This window comes from Dunckerocampus dactyliophorus, chromosome 6 (genome assembly GCF_027744805.1).
Source record: "Dunckerocampus dactyliophorus isolate RoL2022-P2 chromosome 6, RoL_Ddac_1.1, whole genome shotgun sequence".
In the NCBI taxonomy this organism is placed as follows: Eukaryota; Metazoa; Chordata; class Actinopteri; order Syngnathiformes; family Syngnathidae; genus Dunckerocampus; species Dunckerocampus dactyliophorus.
Window position 1 is genome coordinate 17,790,584 of NC_072824.1, and position 19,026 is coordinate 17,809,609.

Sequence of the window (19,026 nt, forward strand, 5' to 3'; positions counted from 1 at the left end):
CTCCCAGAACAACACCAGCATCATTAAATTTGCGGATGACACTACAGTCATCGGACTGATCACTGGTGGTGTTGAAACATCATACAGAAGAGAGGTGGCGGACCTCATAGCTTGGTGTCGTGATAACAATCTCCTTCTCAATACAGATGAGACTAAAGAGATGATCATTGACCCAAGAACAAGGGAAAAGGAGCCGCATAGACCCCTGTTTATTGACGAGACTGAGGTGGAGAGGGTGAAAACCTTCAAGTTCCTTGGCACACACATCAGCGAGGACCTCACCTGGTCTCACAACACCCAACAAATTCTGAAGAAGTCCCAAAGGAGACTGTACTTCCTGAGAAGACTGAGGAAATTTGGCATGCCCACCACAATCCTGAGTTGCTTCTACAGATGCACTATCGAAAGTGTCCTTACCGCCTCCATCACTGTTTGGTACGGTAACTGTACAACACGTGATAGGAAGGCACTCCAGCGGGTGATCAAGACCTCACAGAACATTGTTGGGGCAGCCCTCCCTTCACTGCAAGACATTTATAAATCTAGAGTCCTACGCAGAACACACAACCTCATCAAGGACAGCACACATCCACAACACTCATTATTCACACTCCTACCGTCAGGCAGACGCTACAGGAGTTTGAAGTCCAGGACCACAAGGCTGGCAAACAGCTTTTACCCACAGGCCATCAGGCTCCTCAACGAAGCACTCGCACACGCCGCACGCAACACACGCACACACTCATAGCACTTTATTTATTTATTTATTTATTTGTATTATTTACTTGTATTAATGTCTCTTCTGTTGTTGTTGCTTAATTTATTGGTATATATGTTTATGTGTTTATGTTTCTTATGTTCTTATTCTTTCATTTGTTTTCTTTCTTTTCTTGGGAGAATGAACAGAATAAGATTTTCATTGCATGGTATAACTGCTGTTTTACCATGCACATGACAATAAAACTCTCTTGAATCTTGAATGCTTTTTTCCTACAGCAGCTGTTACATCATATGCAAATAATGTGAAAATTAGTTGATGATGTCATCTGGCAACTTCAAGCAAATAGTGGGGCTGAGCCGGGTACTCATTTTAGACGAGTATGCATTCCAGATAATGCTTTTTTGTCAAGTACGAGCATGAAACGAGTACAGCTCGTCATTATCTGTACTTGTGCTGAATGAAAATCCTCATCGGGTACTTATTTATTCACTCTTCACGCTCTGTGATTGGCCAGTCACAAACAGTGACCACCCCTCCCAAGGCAGACTAGCTGCAGGTCGTACCCAGAGAGGAGCCACGCCTCAGTCACGTACGTGGTGGAATTGGCAAGACAGAGTTGAAAACCGCTCGTGTCGCATTGGTCGCTGCCTCCACTCCGGATGCGTTTTTTTTGTAGGTTTTCCTCGGCTCGTCTCTATTTCGGTTTGTATCTGAAGTTACTTGGTAAACTTGTTTCGTCACATACGCAGCGCGTTTGACTAGACAGAGCTGTAAAAGACTGGTGTTGCGTCGGTCACTGCCTGCGTTTTTTTTTTTTTGGTTTTGCCTGCTTGCTTATAATTTGGCTGGTGATATGAAGTCAACTGGAAAACTCGTAGTACTGAACGCGGTGCTTTTGAAAAAACTACAGTGAACAAGACTGACAGATCATTTCCCTGTTTGCCATCACTGGATGTTTGCATGAATCACCAACTTCACCCAGATCACACAAAAATAATTAAATAATAAAGTCTTACAGATGACTTGCACACATACACAGGACACATATCGATGAATAATAAGCAATAAATATTGCAACTTCTGATCATTCCATGTCAATTTCAGACTTAAAATAATGTACCAATTTAAGCCCCACCCATTTCCGGTCAAACTATGCCCACCCACTCCGAGTAGAGATACAGATACACATCATTTAGATGGGTGAACAGATACAGATAGTGGTGTACTCGCTGCTCTCTAGCAAATAGCTACTTTTCTAACTGAGGAGTGGGCAACAGTGGAGGTTCTAAGAAGAGCTTTAAAGTGCAAGAAGAAGAAATGGGAGTTAGACAAAAAAATGGAGTAAGCAATTCATTGCAAACAACCGGTAGACTGAAACTGGTTGTTCTGCTGATCAAAAGTTTAAGACCCTAGCTAAAAAAAAACAAAAAAAAACTAAACGAAACACCACTAAAATAGCTATAGAAATTTCAAAAAAGTACTCAGTAATGAGCAGCTGGACCATTCTTGCTAATCACCTCAAAAATAGGTTTGGGCGTGCTTGATGCCAGTGTTTCCAGGAGGCTAGTGGGAATGTTGCTCCTGGTAGTAAAGATGACTTTACAGAGGGAATCTACTGTCTGGAACCGAGGTCCATTTTTGTAAACTTCCCTTATCATCCACCACCAATTATTCTCAACTGGATTTAGATCAGCGGAACACGCAGGATGCTCCAAAAAATGAGGCTATTCCCTTTGAAGAAGTGTTTTGTCCGGCGGGCATTGTGAACCGCAGTGTTGTTCTGTTGAAACACCCAGTCATTACCACACAGACGGGGGCTTTCGGTGATGAGGAATGCAACATTTTCACATAGCCAGCTTTTTAGTCATTTGACGCCCCTGCACAACCTGAAGCGCCATTGTTCCATTGAAGGAAAAAGTCACCCCAGATCATGATGGCGCCCCCTCCACTGTGTCATCTCAGGTGGACTCTCCTTGTCATGCCAGTACCGCTGGAACCCATCAGGGCCGTGAAGGTTACATTTTTTCCCATCAGAGAATAAAATTTTCTTCTACCTTTCAGTATCCCATGTTCGGTGCTCTCATGCAAATTCCAAACAGGCAATTTTGTGAACCTTTCTCTCACAAATGCTGTGTGATGGTTATTGGACTATACTCGACACCAGTAACAACCTTCATTTGGGCTGAGGATTGTCCCGCGTCTTCACGGACAGCCAATAGCATCCTCCAACTCACCTACCACGTGACTTTTTTGTTACATAACACTCAGGATCTTTTAAGAAGTTTAAAATGACTGTTCTACTTCATCCAACCTCAGCAGCAATGGCGAGAGGCCTTTCTTATGCAGCTCAACAATAACGTTAAAAAAGAGCATGCTTTTTTGCCTTTGCCATCAGAAGGTCACCACAGTGTGAATACATGACAGAAAATAACATTTTTGCCAAGATTTTGCTCTTTACAGGCTGTAGTCTTAAAGGAAAACTGCACTTTTTTTGGAATTTTGCCCATCATCCACATGAACAAACGTCTTTCTCTTTTTTTGTGCGTTCTAAAGATACAAAAACAGCTAAAAAGAGGCAGATAAGAATGCATGTAATAAGACGCACCTAATCCGGCTCTAAAACCATTTGAAAAAAACACGACAACAACGCTCCAAATACATAATGTCACCTGCATATTAACCAAGCTACAGCGAATGCTATTGTTACTAACATCGTTACGTCGAAGAACTACATTTATGGCATAGTGACACCTCACCACACCGGCTAGTGACTAGCTTCACCACACAGCGTGTCAGCGCTGCTCTCACAGCTGTGTGCCACTGCTGCTGTTTCTATATTGCGATGTGAAATCAATGCGCCCAGGATGGAAGTTCCGGTAATGCTTAAAATGACCAAAAAATGGCAAAATAGTGTAAGTATTACATGTTAGTACAGGTACATTAGTCACAGCATGTATACAAAACCAGAAAACGTTGCTGGAGGTGTGTCTCATTACGTGCATGAAATACCTGCCTCTTTTTTTTTTTTTTTTTAGCTGTTTTTATATCTTCAAAACGCACAGAAAAGAGAAAGACATTAGTGTACTTTTCCCTTAAACTGATGAACAGCCTGTTTCAGTTTCTTTACTTACAATAAATTGCTTATTCAACATTTTTTTGTCTCACTTCCATTTCTTTTTTTGCATTTTGAAGCTCAAGATCTAGGGATTTTGAAGCCTTAAGATCCAACAGTGCAAAATGTAAATTCTTGCAATTTTTCCAACGGGTCTTAAAATTTCGATCAGGAGTGTTCATCTACTCACTCAAGTCTGCACACGCACGCTCGAGTGTCAACACAAACCTTTCAACACTCGTCGCTAAGACGTGTGGCATTTTATCACATGTCCAATGTGTCCTTTAAGATACCGGTGTGTCTTTTGTTCTGTAATTGCCTGCTCTCTGATCTACATTGATTTCACTGCATCCGTACAATAGAAATGTATAATAATCAGTCACCCTTGTATGTGACATTTTCGTTCTGCTTATTCTCTCCACATTAGTAAGGCCAACAACTGAAGGGGAGCGCTACAAATGTCAGTGCCCTTAAATTATCTGTGTTATACTGTATTATTGTAACATATTGAATGTCTGCAGAAATAACTTACACATAATGGCAAAACCTAAATACCTGCAGTTTTTGTGATGTCAAAAAAAATGATTTCACAAAAATGCAATGTGGAAAAAAAACAGGAATCCCTCATGTATAGCGTGATAAGTGAATTTCTGCGAAGTAGGATTCCTTCATTAACGGAATATTTCTTATAATGTTTCTTACGTTTGGACAAACTGTTTAAGGGTATGTTGAGTGGTGCCCACTGTGACGTGGCTTATCAGATCAAGGAGCATGTATGCGCTCACCTGGGGCTTTCTCCTCCATACACGAGCAAGCGGCCAACCGGGAGGACCCGTCAGGTTTACCCGGTTGGACGCACCTAAGAAGTACAGCTGATAAGCGACACATCACAGCGGGCAGCTGACCCTTCTGAAGAAGATCTACAAAGAAGATATCTTCAAAATCACAGTGTGTGCTGAGAACAATTCTGGCCCTTGGACAAATGGAACAGAGGACCCCTGGTGTAGGCTGAACATTCTGAACTTATTCATCTTGGATGTTTTAAATTTATTTTTACATCACACTTTTTGCAGCTTCCACTGAAATTCTGGTGTCATAACAGATTTTTCTTAGTTAAGGTTACAGAGTTATTGAAATTGATAATACTAAAACCAATATTGTTTGGTTAGGACAGCTCTAGTCTGAGGAGTTGATGCAGGATCCAAATGATTTGTCCTCTAAAGGAGGAGGCATGTCCAGACATGAATAGTTTCGCTCTTTTGTGGTGTCAAATGACAGTCAAATTAACACCCTCCAACACTGAGCTGAAAAATAATCTGGACAAAGAAGACAAGGCGGTTTAAAAAAGGAGTGAGGGGAGCCATCTACATTAAAGTTGAGAAATCATCTCAGAACAGAGGGAGAGGCCTGCGACACAATCTTTCTCCCACACACAAGATTTAATCATTTAGCTTCTAAAAAAAAGAAGGCACCTCGATTTAAGGCGTGTCCATGACCATCATTACATCTGAATGGAATGCTAATGACGGTGATACCACCCAAACGACCGTCGTTCGCTGGCAGAGGTCCCACACCATTTTATCCCGACTGTCAATTGACACCACAGAAAGAGTGAAAGCATTCCTGTCTGGACATGCTTTCTCTTTTAAAGGATAAACACTTTACATCTTGTACCAACTCCTCAAGACTACAGCTGTCCTATCTAGTCAGACTAGTGTTTGTCCCATCTAGTCATTGAGCATGAACTGATAAACCCTCCTCGGATGAGAGGCGGAACGTCAACTCAGACACCTTGAACAGGCCAGTTGCGATTGATTCAATCTCGAGAATACAAACCTTGATCAAGACGAGTATTGAATCTACAGACTTATCAAAGGTTCTTATTTAAAAATTGGTGGATACTTGACACGGACTGATCTGACCGATCAATATGGAAAGACTGCTTTCAAACCAGGGCACACTGCAGCCATGTCTTGTGGAGGCTTTGCAATTGCAGACCACATGAAGAAACTATGATAAGGCAATTGCGTACATTAGTAGTCTTAATGCTGACTATTAATTCACTCGATTGCTTAGTGCTTGCTCACAATGCTCAAATGACTTGCAGCTTAAGTGGAACAATATGGATATGGTCAAAAATAAGTCTGTATTGGCCACACCATTGCTATTCCTGCCCACTCACAACAGGTTACATAAATGGTTTCAATGCTCCAACCCACACATCGTGTCAGTGGGCACTGTGCAAGAGAAATAATTAATGCATGTTTTTTTTTTTTTTGTAAATGTCTCGAGGGTCTCAGTCAGTCAAGAGTAACTTGCAGACAAGTTGGCAAACACGTTTTTATGTGCGATGCAAATTAGGCACTGGGAAATGAGACACTGGAAGAAAAATAAAGAAATGAGGAGACTAAATGTAAAGCATATGTTCATTGTTTTTATTTGTCGGTACTTTTCACAGCAGTGTTTAAAGTAAAAGATGTGTGAGGAAGTGAGGGGACTACAGGGGAGTCACAACAGCTTGAAAAACTACAGAAAAATATTTGCAAACCTGCTATTAAAATGAATGGTTAGTTTAGTGGAGTGCTTATTGTGCAGTGCAGTCGTCCCTCGCCTCATCACGGTTCAAATTTTGTGGATTCACTCCCGGTTTTTCAAAAATAAAATAATCATGCTGTTTCACGGTTGAATGCCGCCTCTTATATTTAAGCAAATCTTATATTTTTATGTCTTTTTTGCCTAAACTAAGCATTTGCAAGTACAGAAATGACTAAATGGACTAAAATAAAAAACATTAAGCGTTCAAGATGTCGATGGCATGTAGTATTCTACACAGGCCACTAGGTGTCAGTAAAGTTACTTTAATGGTCGGTGAGGCACACAAGGACCAGACTTGATTGCTGGAGCGGCAGGCTTTTATTGCAGCTTTGAATTATCTCACGAAAGACACAATAATCCCTAATAAAACCACGGGCTACTGTGGCGGTCGTATCCCACCCAAAGCTGAAACTCAACTCTGAACCCCCCCAACGTCACTTCCTCGCCGTCCCTCACTCAGGTCCTCGAGGGGAACACATTTATAGCAACACACACGGGCACGAGTCTGAAATGGCTTATTTATTCTTATTTTGTCTACTATCACGGGTAATACAAGTGTAAAGGTAACTATATTATTATGTCTAGAGGGCTCTAATTATATTAAAAACTGCATTTAGAAGGTCTTAAACAGGTTTTCTATGCTCTAAGTATGAAAATACTCACTTATCAAGGTGGGGTCTGGAACATAATAACCGCGATAAACGAGGGATTACTGTATTGTATGATTTTCTGATCTCTAAACACGTAAGAGGTGTAGAGAAATAATGACAAAGATACATATAGGTGACAAACTTTTATTTTTCATTGTAAGGAAGCGTGTTCTCTATTCAGCTAGCAGAGATAATAATAGCAACAAATAAAATAACATAAAACCAAAACATCAACTGGAGATTCACCGGCCAAGCTGCTTCTGCCTCTTCAAGTATCTTTTCTCACCTACCACCTCCGAGTCATTCTCTGACCTCCTCTTCTCCTTTTTTTTCACTTAATAAGGAAACTGAAAGACAGGGGAGGGTTGGTTATATAAGAAGGACAAATAAGTACAGCAACTCATATGAGTTAAGACTGATAAGGGCAGAAAATAGTCAACGCTTGAAGATGCTTCTAAATACAGTGGAATTTATACAGTCAAAATCACTTTTTTTATGTGGTTAACTTCTTTATGCACTTGTACAAATAAGAATGTCAGCAATGAGCATTTGCCATCAATGTTAGGACCCACTGATTTACTTCTCAATATGAATCATGAGTAACTTATTTTTACTTTCACTTGTGTGATACTTAAGAATTTTAAATGTGATTTGCCTGTACAAATATTATTATTTTTTTATGGCAACAGCTCGACACAGGAACAGATTACATCTATTTCCATCATTATCTAAGGAAAAACCATTCGAAAATGCGAAAAAAGCGTCCTGGAACAGATTGTGTTTAATCTTAGATGTTGCACTACATTTCGTTTGAAAAGCTCCTCATGCTGCAGCCTATGAACCTGAAGAGTGTATAATTTACCGAATGCACACACACCATCAGTCTGTGCTGGTAGTCACGTCAAAGAAGAAAAAAAAGCTTCTGTCAAATGGCTTTTATTGGTAATTTAAGAATGACTTGCTCAAATGTCCTTTTTTTTAAAAAACATATTTATGTTCCATCAGTGCTTTTATGGCCCCAACAATCATTAGACTCAAAGGCCTTCTAGCCAAATGAAACACAGAACTATGGTCCTATTAAAAGCGACATCCACTGTAACAAGAGGACTGAAGCACACTTTCTTAAATATGTGTCCTGAAATCATCAACAGCGTCTTATGTATTGGCTTTTTGGACAAAAAAAACCAAAACAATATGAACCAAACACAGTGGTTTGGTCTGCAACATATCAAAAAAGAGACTATCTTGAATCATACCATCCAATCTGGCATGTATGGTATTTCATTTTAGACTAACTGCATGCTCCCCTAGATAGATGGATAAAATGAATGACTGATCCATAAATGAGTTTGGTGACTATGTTTACCTGTAAGGGTATCCGTGATACTTGGACCTGAAAATGGAAAGCAGGAAGCTGAAGAAAAACACGACCAGTCCAAGGCCAACCAAGCAGCTAACTGCAAAGGAATGACACACAGACATTCATATTTAATATCTTGCCAAGATTCCTGTAAATTGAAAAGGCTTCAAATGCGAATATTTTTTTAAAGATGCCCCCCGGTTTGTTTCATCCTTCAAGTCCACACCTCATGCTCATCACCAGCCTGAGTATTCTGAAGTGAATGAATGATCTTCTCATTTACTTGTTGGCGATCATTATGTGAATATGTCTGTGTACACACTGCACGGGCCCGTCAATGTATCCTCCCTGCAATCCTGACAAGGATAAGTGGTATAGAAAATGGTTAAAATGGCTGTGTCTTCATCCCAACAAGGACATTCGGAATGTGTACATGAAATAATAGGTTCCTTACTTACAAGCCAAGGATGCCTCGTGTATGTTCCTCTCAGCTTGTAATACAGTGTTCCCTTGCTCCATCGCGGCTCACCTTGCGTGGACTTGCTGTTTCGTAGATTTTTTAGTGCAATTTTTTGTGGGTTTTTTTGTTTGTTTTTTTACAGCGTATGAACGCTTTTACAGGCAGGGCCTGGCCCTTTAAGAAGAATTGCATTGTGGGAAGTTGAGTGTTGTAGTTCCGTGCTTTAGCAGATGGTGATGTCTCTCTATTCTCTCCCTTCTGTCTGCACCGCCCATTGTCTTCTGCGTCCTGATTGTCTGTAGACCATTGTCAATCTCCTTTATGCTGTCTCCCGTTGTGGTCATAGCTACCAAACTAGCTAACTGTGTGAGCTGCTTGCTAACCTCCAATACTGTAAACAATAGAAGAAAACAAACCTGTGAAGAAAATACGACAACAGGAGCAATATGTTTTAAGAAGGATACAAAAACGCTACAACTGAACGACGCCAGGACGACGAGGCAGAAGAGTGAAATACATGTGAGTCAATTCATAATTTCTTGTGTCCAACCAAGGAGGTTGATCATTAAAATTCAAACAAAATTTGAACTTTGACAGTGTTCACACAAGAGAGAAATGTGAGTAAATGTTAATGCCTGTCTGAAAAAAGTGTATCAAGTGTATGGCGAGAGGGTTTACAGTCTTACAACATATATAATATTTATAAAAAAAAATATAGCTGACTACTTTGTGGATTTCACTTATTGCGGGCTATTCTGGGAACCTATCCCCGTGATAAACGAGGGAATACTCTAATAGGTAGCAAGTTACGACATGTCACCACTAAGCTTGCATTTGATCCATAGTTCACAGCATAATTCAGAACTTAATGCTGAATTTGGCTTCCCTTTTCTTTAATAATGTCTTCAAATGTTTTTTTTTTTTAATGTAATCAGTTTCGACGGTACAATCAAAAGGTATCAAATTGTTAAAAAGTCAAACTGTCATGAAGTGGAGTTAAGTGTTTGTCATCGCAAAGAGAAAAGGCTGCATTTAGTCACATGAAGTTGAAACAGATTAATCATTTTCGATGTGATTGAAAGCACAACAGAGACAGAGAGACACACACACACATACACACACACACACACACACAGACACACAATGAATGCAAATATCTCAAGTGATTTATGACTTTGGCCAAATAACATGTTTGAGCTGACAGATTTCTCTTGATGAATCAATGTGGAAATCCCTCTTCTACCTGAATGGCTTAGGTTAATCACATTATAATGGCAAGGAAAAATAGCCTTTCTTTCCCAAGCATGAGCTAGCCAATAAACATGTAAAATCATCTCATTAAGAAGATACACATGATGAGGTAGTGGATAAAAGGATATTATTGCAGCATAAATGACACACAAGCTATGTGTTAATGTTGTCTCCAGTCTGTATTTCCATAAAGAGTACACATTTTGATGTTACTTTTTAACTACGTAGTATAACTAATGATGCCTAATGTTCAGTCAATATAGCGTCATGACACCTACAGTATGTGTCTGCTGTATACTTTAATTTTAGATCATTTCCAATTCATTTTATTAGAAATTAACCACAATGTTGGAGAAGATCTGTTGCTGGGTCACTCGTGACTTTATGCAGCTTTTCCCCTGACTTTTGTGTAAATCTTGGTCTCAGCCTCAGATTGGAAGTACCAGAGGCAACATTTTATCTCAGGACTTCATAGTTACCTTCTATTCTGCTTAATATCCAAATAGCAGCGGTGAGGCGTCAGGGCCAGCAAAGCTTTCCCTGCTGGCCTAAACATTATCAGAAGCACTGACCTACATTTACAACTTAAAGTCTAGTATTTGTACCATGAAATTCTATTAATTTATTCCAAACATTCTACTGTCTTCCTTTCATAGCGTGTTTCTTGGCTGCATTGCTTTCAGCAAGTGCATGTGTGTGATAAGTTTTCGTCCAATCAAATTAATCTTCTCTGTGTTGCCATGCCAATGTAATCTGCCCAAGGCCTTCACAATCAGTAGTGCTGGCAGATGTCACGTCAACTCTATTAACTGTTTCTTTAACCAGATTTCAGATTCACCTCACAGATAATGTTAGCATTTTTCTATCCTCTGATTAGGTGATTAGCGTAAAACAAAGCCACCACCTCACAGATAACGTCAGCATGTTTCCGTCGTCTGATTGGTTGATTATAGCAAAACAAAGCCATGTTCGACAAGCTGAATAAGATGTAGCGGTTTTCACACAGTCACGCCCACAATTGCTGACGGAGGAGGAGGAGAAATAGACGTGTTGTCAAGACATTCTTAAAAATCAAATTTCAAGACGGGCTTTTCCCAGAAAAGCTAAACATCGTAGGAAGAGGTCGGCCAACCCTGAAAACAGCTAGCTTGTCTCAGCCCAGGAAAAAGTTTGCCACTTCCAGACCAGTACTTACGAGTGGTACAACTGGCTTACAGCCTTTCATGTTTTCGTCATGTTATTAGATAAAAAATTGATTTTGAACTCCTCCGTTGTAGTGTAGAGGTTTGGAGCTGTCTGACGGTTGTTACATTTGGCCGAGTGCCAAATTTACAGGCATCTTTCACTCGTAACGTACTCACAGAAATGTAACTCGGGTGAAATACCTCTCTGTAATGCATTGTCTTTGTATGATTGCAATGTAATAGTGGTTGTATCAAGAGGTGGATTAAGTCGGTTATGTCCCCACTGACGGCCCCCGTACCAAAAGCACCGCCCGCCACTGCCAAGTAATATGGCACAACCTTCACACAAAGTACTATTGATGAGGTTAACCTAGAGTGCCTTGTTTTCTCCTCAAATGGCACTGTAAATTGGAGCCAAATCATTGAGTCTTTTCCTTCATCTTCCTTCTCTCTTGCTTGGAGAATTACACCAATGCTTTTTGGCAAAAATTGAGCAGGCTGTCATGTGCCCTTTAGTGAATGGAGTGCTCCACTGATGGCTCTTCAATACAGCTGCCCAATCTGGCCAAATAAGGTTGGCATTCACAGGAGCAATGTCACGTGTTTGTCATCTCGCTTTTGGTAGAGCGTTGTAGCTGTCAATTGGTGTGCATGTCACTTCATAACTACAGTCTGCTAAATGAGCCCCGATGCTGTATAAATGAAAATGGGCTTCACTGATAGACTGCAGTGAAAGAAGGTTATTACTTCACACACAGATGACTCAACATCACAAGGAACTCTCGGTTCAGCAACTGGCTCAAAGATAGGTTCATATGTTCACAAGAGGACTGGGGATCGAACCTGCAACCTTTGCTATGAGACGACCACCCAACCACCTGAGCTACCAAAACGTCTTGAAATGTGATCTGGCAATCCTTGCTGTCTGCCGACAACAGAATAACTGATACTGATTGGACACAATCTTTTTTTCCCCCTCTTATCGTTTTTTGTTGTTGTAGAATGAAAGGAAGATGGTCAAATACATCCCTACAAAACACTTCCTGCAACTGTCATCATTGTCTTCTGTGGACAAGGATGTGGACAATTACTGAAAGCTTGTACAACAGACAAAGCAAAACAATAAATTACTGTGTCGTCTGTATAAAAAGAATAAAGAGCATCTGACAAATTATTGCAAAGATCATTTATATAGATTGAAAACAACATGGGGCCTAACACCGACCCTTGTGGTACGCCCTTCGAAACACTCAAAAATGTTGATGTGATCTATCCGATAAATAATTTATGAACCAAGTACCTGCATGCTCGGATAAGCCCACTTTGTGCAATGTATCAATTACGATATTATGATCGACGTTGTCAAATGCCTTTGATAAGTCAATATATAATGCTACACACACTTTCTTTAAATTCAGTGCTTCAGTGATGTCATTTAAAACCTTAAGGGCTGCAGATACAGTACTATGTTTTTTTCCTAAAGCCAGCTTGGCATCCTGATAAGGTGCTATTTTCCTCAAGCACATCCTTTAATTGATTGCAGACAAGTCTTTCAAAGACCTTTGCTAAAACGCACAGCTTTGAAATTGGCCTGTAATTGTTCACAATTGAGGGATCTCCCCGTTTTAGCAGGAGAAGACAAAGGCAGACTTGCACATGCTTGGAACCTCACTATTAAGAAGGCTCAGGTTATACAAATTGGATAAGAGGTGAGCAATCGAATCTGCAGCCAACTTAAGAAAGTAGAGTTCAAGCTGATCAGGAACGGCAGATTTCTTTGAGTCCAGCTGTTTCGATTCTCTAGACACATCCTCAACAGATATAGGAAGAAACTGTAATGGAGTTTCCAAATTTTCTTTACAAACAGGCAAGACATTATCGCTTTCAACAAGGCAATCGGACTGTTTGACTTATGGCTAGGTTCAAATATCATAACTGGAAAAATAAAACGGTAATTAAAAGAGTTTAACATCTCAGACTTATCAGTCATCATGCATGAGCCTTTGTTGATAAAGGATGGTAGATCGGTGGAGGGAACCTGGGTGAAACAGACCTGATCACCTTCCAAAACTTTTTTGGATTGTTTAAATTTCTACTGGTTTCCGAAAGGTTTTACTCTGTCTTTGCTCTTTTTATAGCCTGAGTACAAGTTTCTAAGCTGCCTAAATCTGAGCCAATCAGCATCAGTTTTACTTTGTCTTGCTTTAGCCATGCATTATTTTGATCTTGAAGGAGACTATTTAGCTGAGGAGAGGAGAAAACCAAGGGTTACTGCGACCTTTTATTTGCCATTTGTAAAAAGGCACATGTTTGTTTAAAATGTTCAGGGAACCATCAGAAAATAATTTCCAGGCCCGTTCCACATCACCAATAAGATTAAGTCTGTTCCAATCAAAATTATGAAGATCATGAATAAAAGCTTGTTCACAAAAATATCATACCAGCAGTAAAATCTGGTGGCGGTAGTGTGATGGTATGGGGTTGTTTTGCTGCTTCAGGACCTGGAAGACTTGCTGTGATAAATGGAACCATGAAATCTGCTGTCTACCAAAAATTCCTGAAGGAGAATGTCCGACCATCTGTTTGTGACCTCAAGCTGAAATCAACTTGGGTTCTGCAGCATGACAATGATCCAAGACAAAAAAAAACAACAAAAAACAGAATGAAGACTTTGGAGTGGCCTAGTCCTGACCTGAATCCTATTAAGATGCTGTGGCATGACCTTAAAAAGGCGGCTCATGTTCGAAAACCCTCCAGTGTGTCTGAATTGCAACAATTCTGCCAAGATGAGTGGGCCAAAATTCCTCCACAGCGCTGTAAAAGACTCATTGCAACTTATTGCAAACGCTTGATTGCAGTTGTTGCTGATAAACATGAGCCCACTAGATATTAGGTTTATGGGGCAATCACTTTTTCACACTGCACTATGTAGGTATGGATTTGATTTCTCCCTTATAATAAAAGGTTTCATTTAAAACTGCATTTTGTGTTCCGTCTGTGTTATCACAGACTAATATTCAAATTCGTTTGATGATCTGAAACATTTAAGTATGACAAACACGCAAAACAATTTCACACCACTGTATATACATACACACACACACACGGACACACACACAAGATGGTGAGCTGAAAACACGACTTCTCCACTTACTTCTTCTTTTGCCGACATCTCCCTTGGAGATTGCAGCTTCATTCAGCAGCACCATTCCCATGGTGATAGCAGCATCTAGGGAATGGTTGTCAAGGAAACTGTACACTCACTCCTATAGATTACCCCCAAGAAGAACTAGTGAAACATACCAAGGGTCACTCTTAGCAGGTGTCCGAGAATATTGGTTACGGGCACAGTTCCTGCTTAAAAGTACCTAACATACACACAATAAGATGGGTAACTGTGCAGTATAAGGTAACCGATTACATATACCATGCCTTAAAATTAGTATGATGATAGTATTTTGTGAAAACATTTTTAATTACTTTATTATTATAAACAATAATAATTATTATTTAAGCTGTTAATGTCTATTAATACAAGCAACATTTTGCGCACATCCCAACCAAAAATTATTCAGAAGAACACACACATATAACATGTTCTTTAGATAACTATTACATTTGGACTCAATTTTGAATTGCACAAATAGTCAAGCCAAAAAAAAAAAAGAAAAAGAAAAACAACTCACTGAGTTGTGAGGAGATGAACAGAGACAAAATAAAAGAGATGAGCATGGGCAAGCAAATGCAGCTCTGTAGCAGGTGCGACCTTGGACCTGTTATTTCCCATGGGGACAAACAACAGCTCAGTGTGAATGGTATCATTAGCTATACGCATACAGAAGCGCAAAAGTGCAAGTACACACTGATGTGCAAGCAGACAGAGAAAACACCAACAAGAATTGTACTTCAAACAAGTATACAGACACAGCCTATCATTGGGGGTTGAATTTACAACAAATGAAACATAGAGGTTAGAAGAGGGCAATCTCCACAGGTAGCAGGTAGCCTCCTTGCGGAGACTCCGCTTTGATCACGCTTTCATTTCGAGGAAACAAACGCAGAAGACAGCAGAATTTGTATGCGGTTTCAGACATAAAAAAGTTGCGTCCTAAGTGGTGTGTGAAAACAAATGAAGAAACAAACCAGGCGGGTTGAATTGAATACATTTGCAGGCCAAATGAGCTGCTGTGCACTGCAGAGGGTGTTTTAATTGATTTGCAATTTGCTGCATACTAGATGCAAGCCGACTAACATATTGGCGAAAGGATACTCAGGAGAAGGATGATGTGGGACTCTGCCACAAACTGAGCCTGACTGCTGCCATGAATGTAACTCTGTAAAATAAACAGAGAGAGAGACCGTAAGGACCAAGATGTTGTACAATAGTAAACCAAAAATGAACAAAATTAGGGGACTTACTTAACCATTGAAGAATATAAAGAGAGATTCTGCATTAAATGGCTTTAATTCCCAAGTGACAAATGCCTCCTAATACATATACCTGTGCTACCAAAAGTTGAGCAAGTGTCCAAAATTTTGACACACAAAGGAGTCAAAATATTAGAAACAGATGACAATGCAATGCAAACTACAATCACAACAATAAACATGAAATAAACATGAAATTAAAAACTTTCAATGTCAAACAACAATGAGCATTATCATCATTTAAAGACATGATTTTTGACACAGTTCTTGTAATGGATAATGAGATGTTGCAGACAATCAGCATAGAAAATACTTATTATTATGATAGGCAGCGCAGTAGTACAGTGGTTAGCACATCTGCCGTACGCAGGAGATGATTGTGTGCTTTTTCGCCAGATTCCTCCCACATCCAAAAACATGTAAGTTAGGTAAATAACTCCAATTTGTCCATAGGTGTGAATGTAATGTTAAATAGTTGTTTGTCTACACGTGCCCTGTGACTGACTGGCAACCAATCCAGGGTGTACGCTGACTCTCACCCAAAGTCAACTGGGATAGGTTGTAGCTCTGTAATGAGGACAAGTGATAGTCATTAATGTATAACATAGCATTTGCATGTGTGATATGTGAATTGCTTCTGTGTGATAATGGTACAGTGTAGGAGTAAAAGGGTGATAAGAGTTTCTCTGAGTAGGCAGAGTTCAATGCCAACCACAAAAACACTTTCACAGACAATGTCACATTGAAGACTTGCACTTAGAAATGCAGTTGGGGGAATGTAATGCTATAAAGTAGTTGGTGTTTTGGACTTAGCAGGACAACAAATGTACACATGATAAAACCTCTTAGGTGCTGAGGAATTTAAAGGCATTAAAGTACTTATTTTCCAACCTTTTGAAGCTTTTGTCAATGTAATTGACTCCTTTTATAACACTTTTCTTGTTTATGGTAATAAGTGAGCTGGAGCCTATCCTAGTTGACTTAGGGTGAGAGGTGGGGAGTCACAGAGCTATTTTATTTATAGTTTTCACATTTGCTGACTATTTTTCATCAATAGGGTGGCAGAAATTACAGCAGAACCTCGGTTAGCGTAAGCCCTAGTTAGTGTATTTTTCAGTTTCCGACAAAAATGTATGTAAAAAAGTCTACATTTCCCGATTAGCCTACACCTGAGGTGCTCACACTTTTTCCGCCTGCGAGCTACTTTTAAAATGACAAAGTCCCAAACATCTACCTCCTACTATAAATATAGAAACTATATTTTACTGTCTTGATAAATATGAGTGTTTATGTACATTGTACATGTATATTGGGGTGCACACACATTACAATGGAATTCCTCACATAGTTCAATTCGCAGTTCTACATGTCCAAAAGGAGTAGGAAGAAACAAAGCTTATTTAATCCTACCCCCCGCCCATTTCACATCAATTACAATAATTTATTCACTTCCTGTATTCTGATGTAGTCTTTACCAGTTGATACATGGGAAAATGATACAATGAAAAATGCTATGGTAATGTCACAGTGTAGTAATATAATTGTCAGGGTTTTTCAATCATAATAAATAATAATCACATAATTAGTATAATAGTAAATAATAATCAGTCGAAAGACATAGTAACTGAACTTAGCTGTAATAATAGCTGAGTACTGACAATGAACTCACAAGAACAAAGAGTAATGAGTGTTGTAGTGATTAGACATAGCATTTTGTACACAGTGGTTCAAAACTCTTCTTCCTTGTATTTTGCAAACATCAACTGTTTGTATTGTTTCTCGAAACCGCTCATCTTGGTGCTTTGTTTGAGTTCCTTACTCAATCCGGTCCATAAGTTCATTCCACATACTGAAATGCTTTGGGTTTTTAGCGTTGTTCTCGCATGTAAGTGTTTTAAGTTCAGTTTTTACCTGAGATCATATTTCTCCTCTCTTGTTGAGAAGTATTGAGTAGTAGTAGTGTTGAGAGCGAGCCAAACTACCTTGACGATCGACCAGGAGCTCACGCTCGACTTAACGGGGACCTCTGGCCTACACTATGGCTCGTGTATTTTTGTGTCCAACTGTGTTGGTGATGTATTTTTAATCACAAAATGTCCCTGTTAGCATCATGCTACCACGGAAACCAAAACAGGAAGTCACTGTCGAAGAAATTCTGGACCACCATCCGCCGTCTCAGGATGGCGAAGCAGTGCATGGTCAACACCGTGTATGGTGGATATGGTGTGCTGCTGACCTCGACTCGAGATGTTATGGACCGGTGGAAGGAATACTTTGAATTCCTCCTCAATCCCACCAATAGGTCTTCCAATGAGGAAGCAGTGGCTGGGGACTCCGCGGTGGGCTCTCTCCGATCTCTGGGGCTGAGGTTACCGAGGTGGTTAAAAAACTCCTGGCAGGGCCCTGGGGGTGGGTGAGATCCACCTGGAGTTCCTTAAGGCCCTGGATGCTGTGGGCGTGTCTTGGTTGACACCACTGTGAAACTGGACTGCATGGACATCGAGGGCAGTGCCTCTAGATTGGCAGTGGTGGTGGTCCCCCTTTTTAAGATGGGGGACTGAAGGGTATGTTCCAATTATCATGGGATAACACTTCTCAGCCTTCCTGGTAAGGTTTATTCAGTGGTTCTGGAAAGGAGGATCTGCTGGATAGTTGAATCTCAGATTCAGGAGAAGCAGTGTGGTTTTCGTCCTGGTCGTGGAACTGTGGACCAGCTCTACACTCTCGGCAGGGTCTTGAAGTTGCCTAGGAGTTTGTCCAACGTGTCTCCATGTGTTTTGTGGACTTGGAGAAGGCATTTGACCGTGTTCCTCGAGGAATTCTGTGGGGAGTATTCCGGGAATATGGGATACCGGACCACCTAATTCAGGCGGTTTGTTCCATGTATGACCGGAATCAGAGTTTGGTCTGCATTGCCGGCAAATAAGTTGGACTCAGTGAGGGTTGGACTCCGCCAGGGCAGGATTCTGTTCGTCACTTTTATGGACAGAATTTGTAGGCGCAGCCAGGGCGTTGAGGGGTTCCGGTTTGGTGGCTGCAGGATTGGGTCTCTGCTTTTTGCAGATGATGCGGTTCTGCTGCCTTCATCGGGCCGTGACCTTCAACTCTCACTGGATTGGTTCGCAGCTGAGTGTGGAGCGGCTGGGACGAGAATCAGTACCTCCAAGTCCGAGTCCATGGTTCTCACTCGGAAAAAGGAGTGCAATCTCCCGGTCGGGGATGAGATCCTGCCCCAAGTGGAAGAGTTTAAGTACCTCAGGGTCTT

At 40.5% G+C, this 19,026-nt stretch overlaps 1 protein-coding gene across 1 annotated transcript in view; it reads right to left on the reverse strand.

Moving 5' to 3' along the window:
• Positions 1–7,208: 7,208 nt before the first annotated feature.
• tusc3 (tumor suppressor candidate 3) overlaps positions 7,209–19,026 on the reverse strand; it is an 81,042-nt gene continuing 69,224 nt past the window's right edge. Inside the window, exons 7-10 of the mRNA XM_054779352.1 lie at positions 15,604–15,667; positions 14,488–14,562; positions 8,445–8,535; positions 7,209–7,425 (exon numbers count right to left, since the gene is read on the reverse strand). Of these exons, the coding sequence (XP_054635327.1) occupies positions 7,410–7,425; positions 8,445–8,535; positions 14,488–14,562; positions 15,604–15,667 (246 nt within the window). The 3' untranslated portion in view covers positions 7,209–7,409. The remainder of the gene's footprint in view (positions 7,426–8,444; positions 8,536–14,487; positions 14,563–15,603; positions 15,668–19,026) is intronic.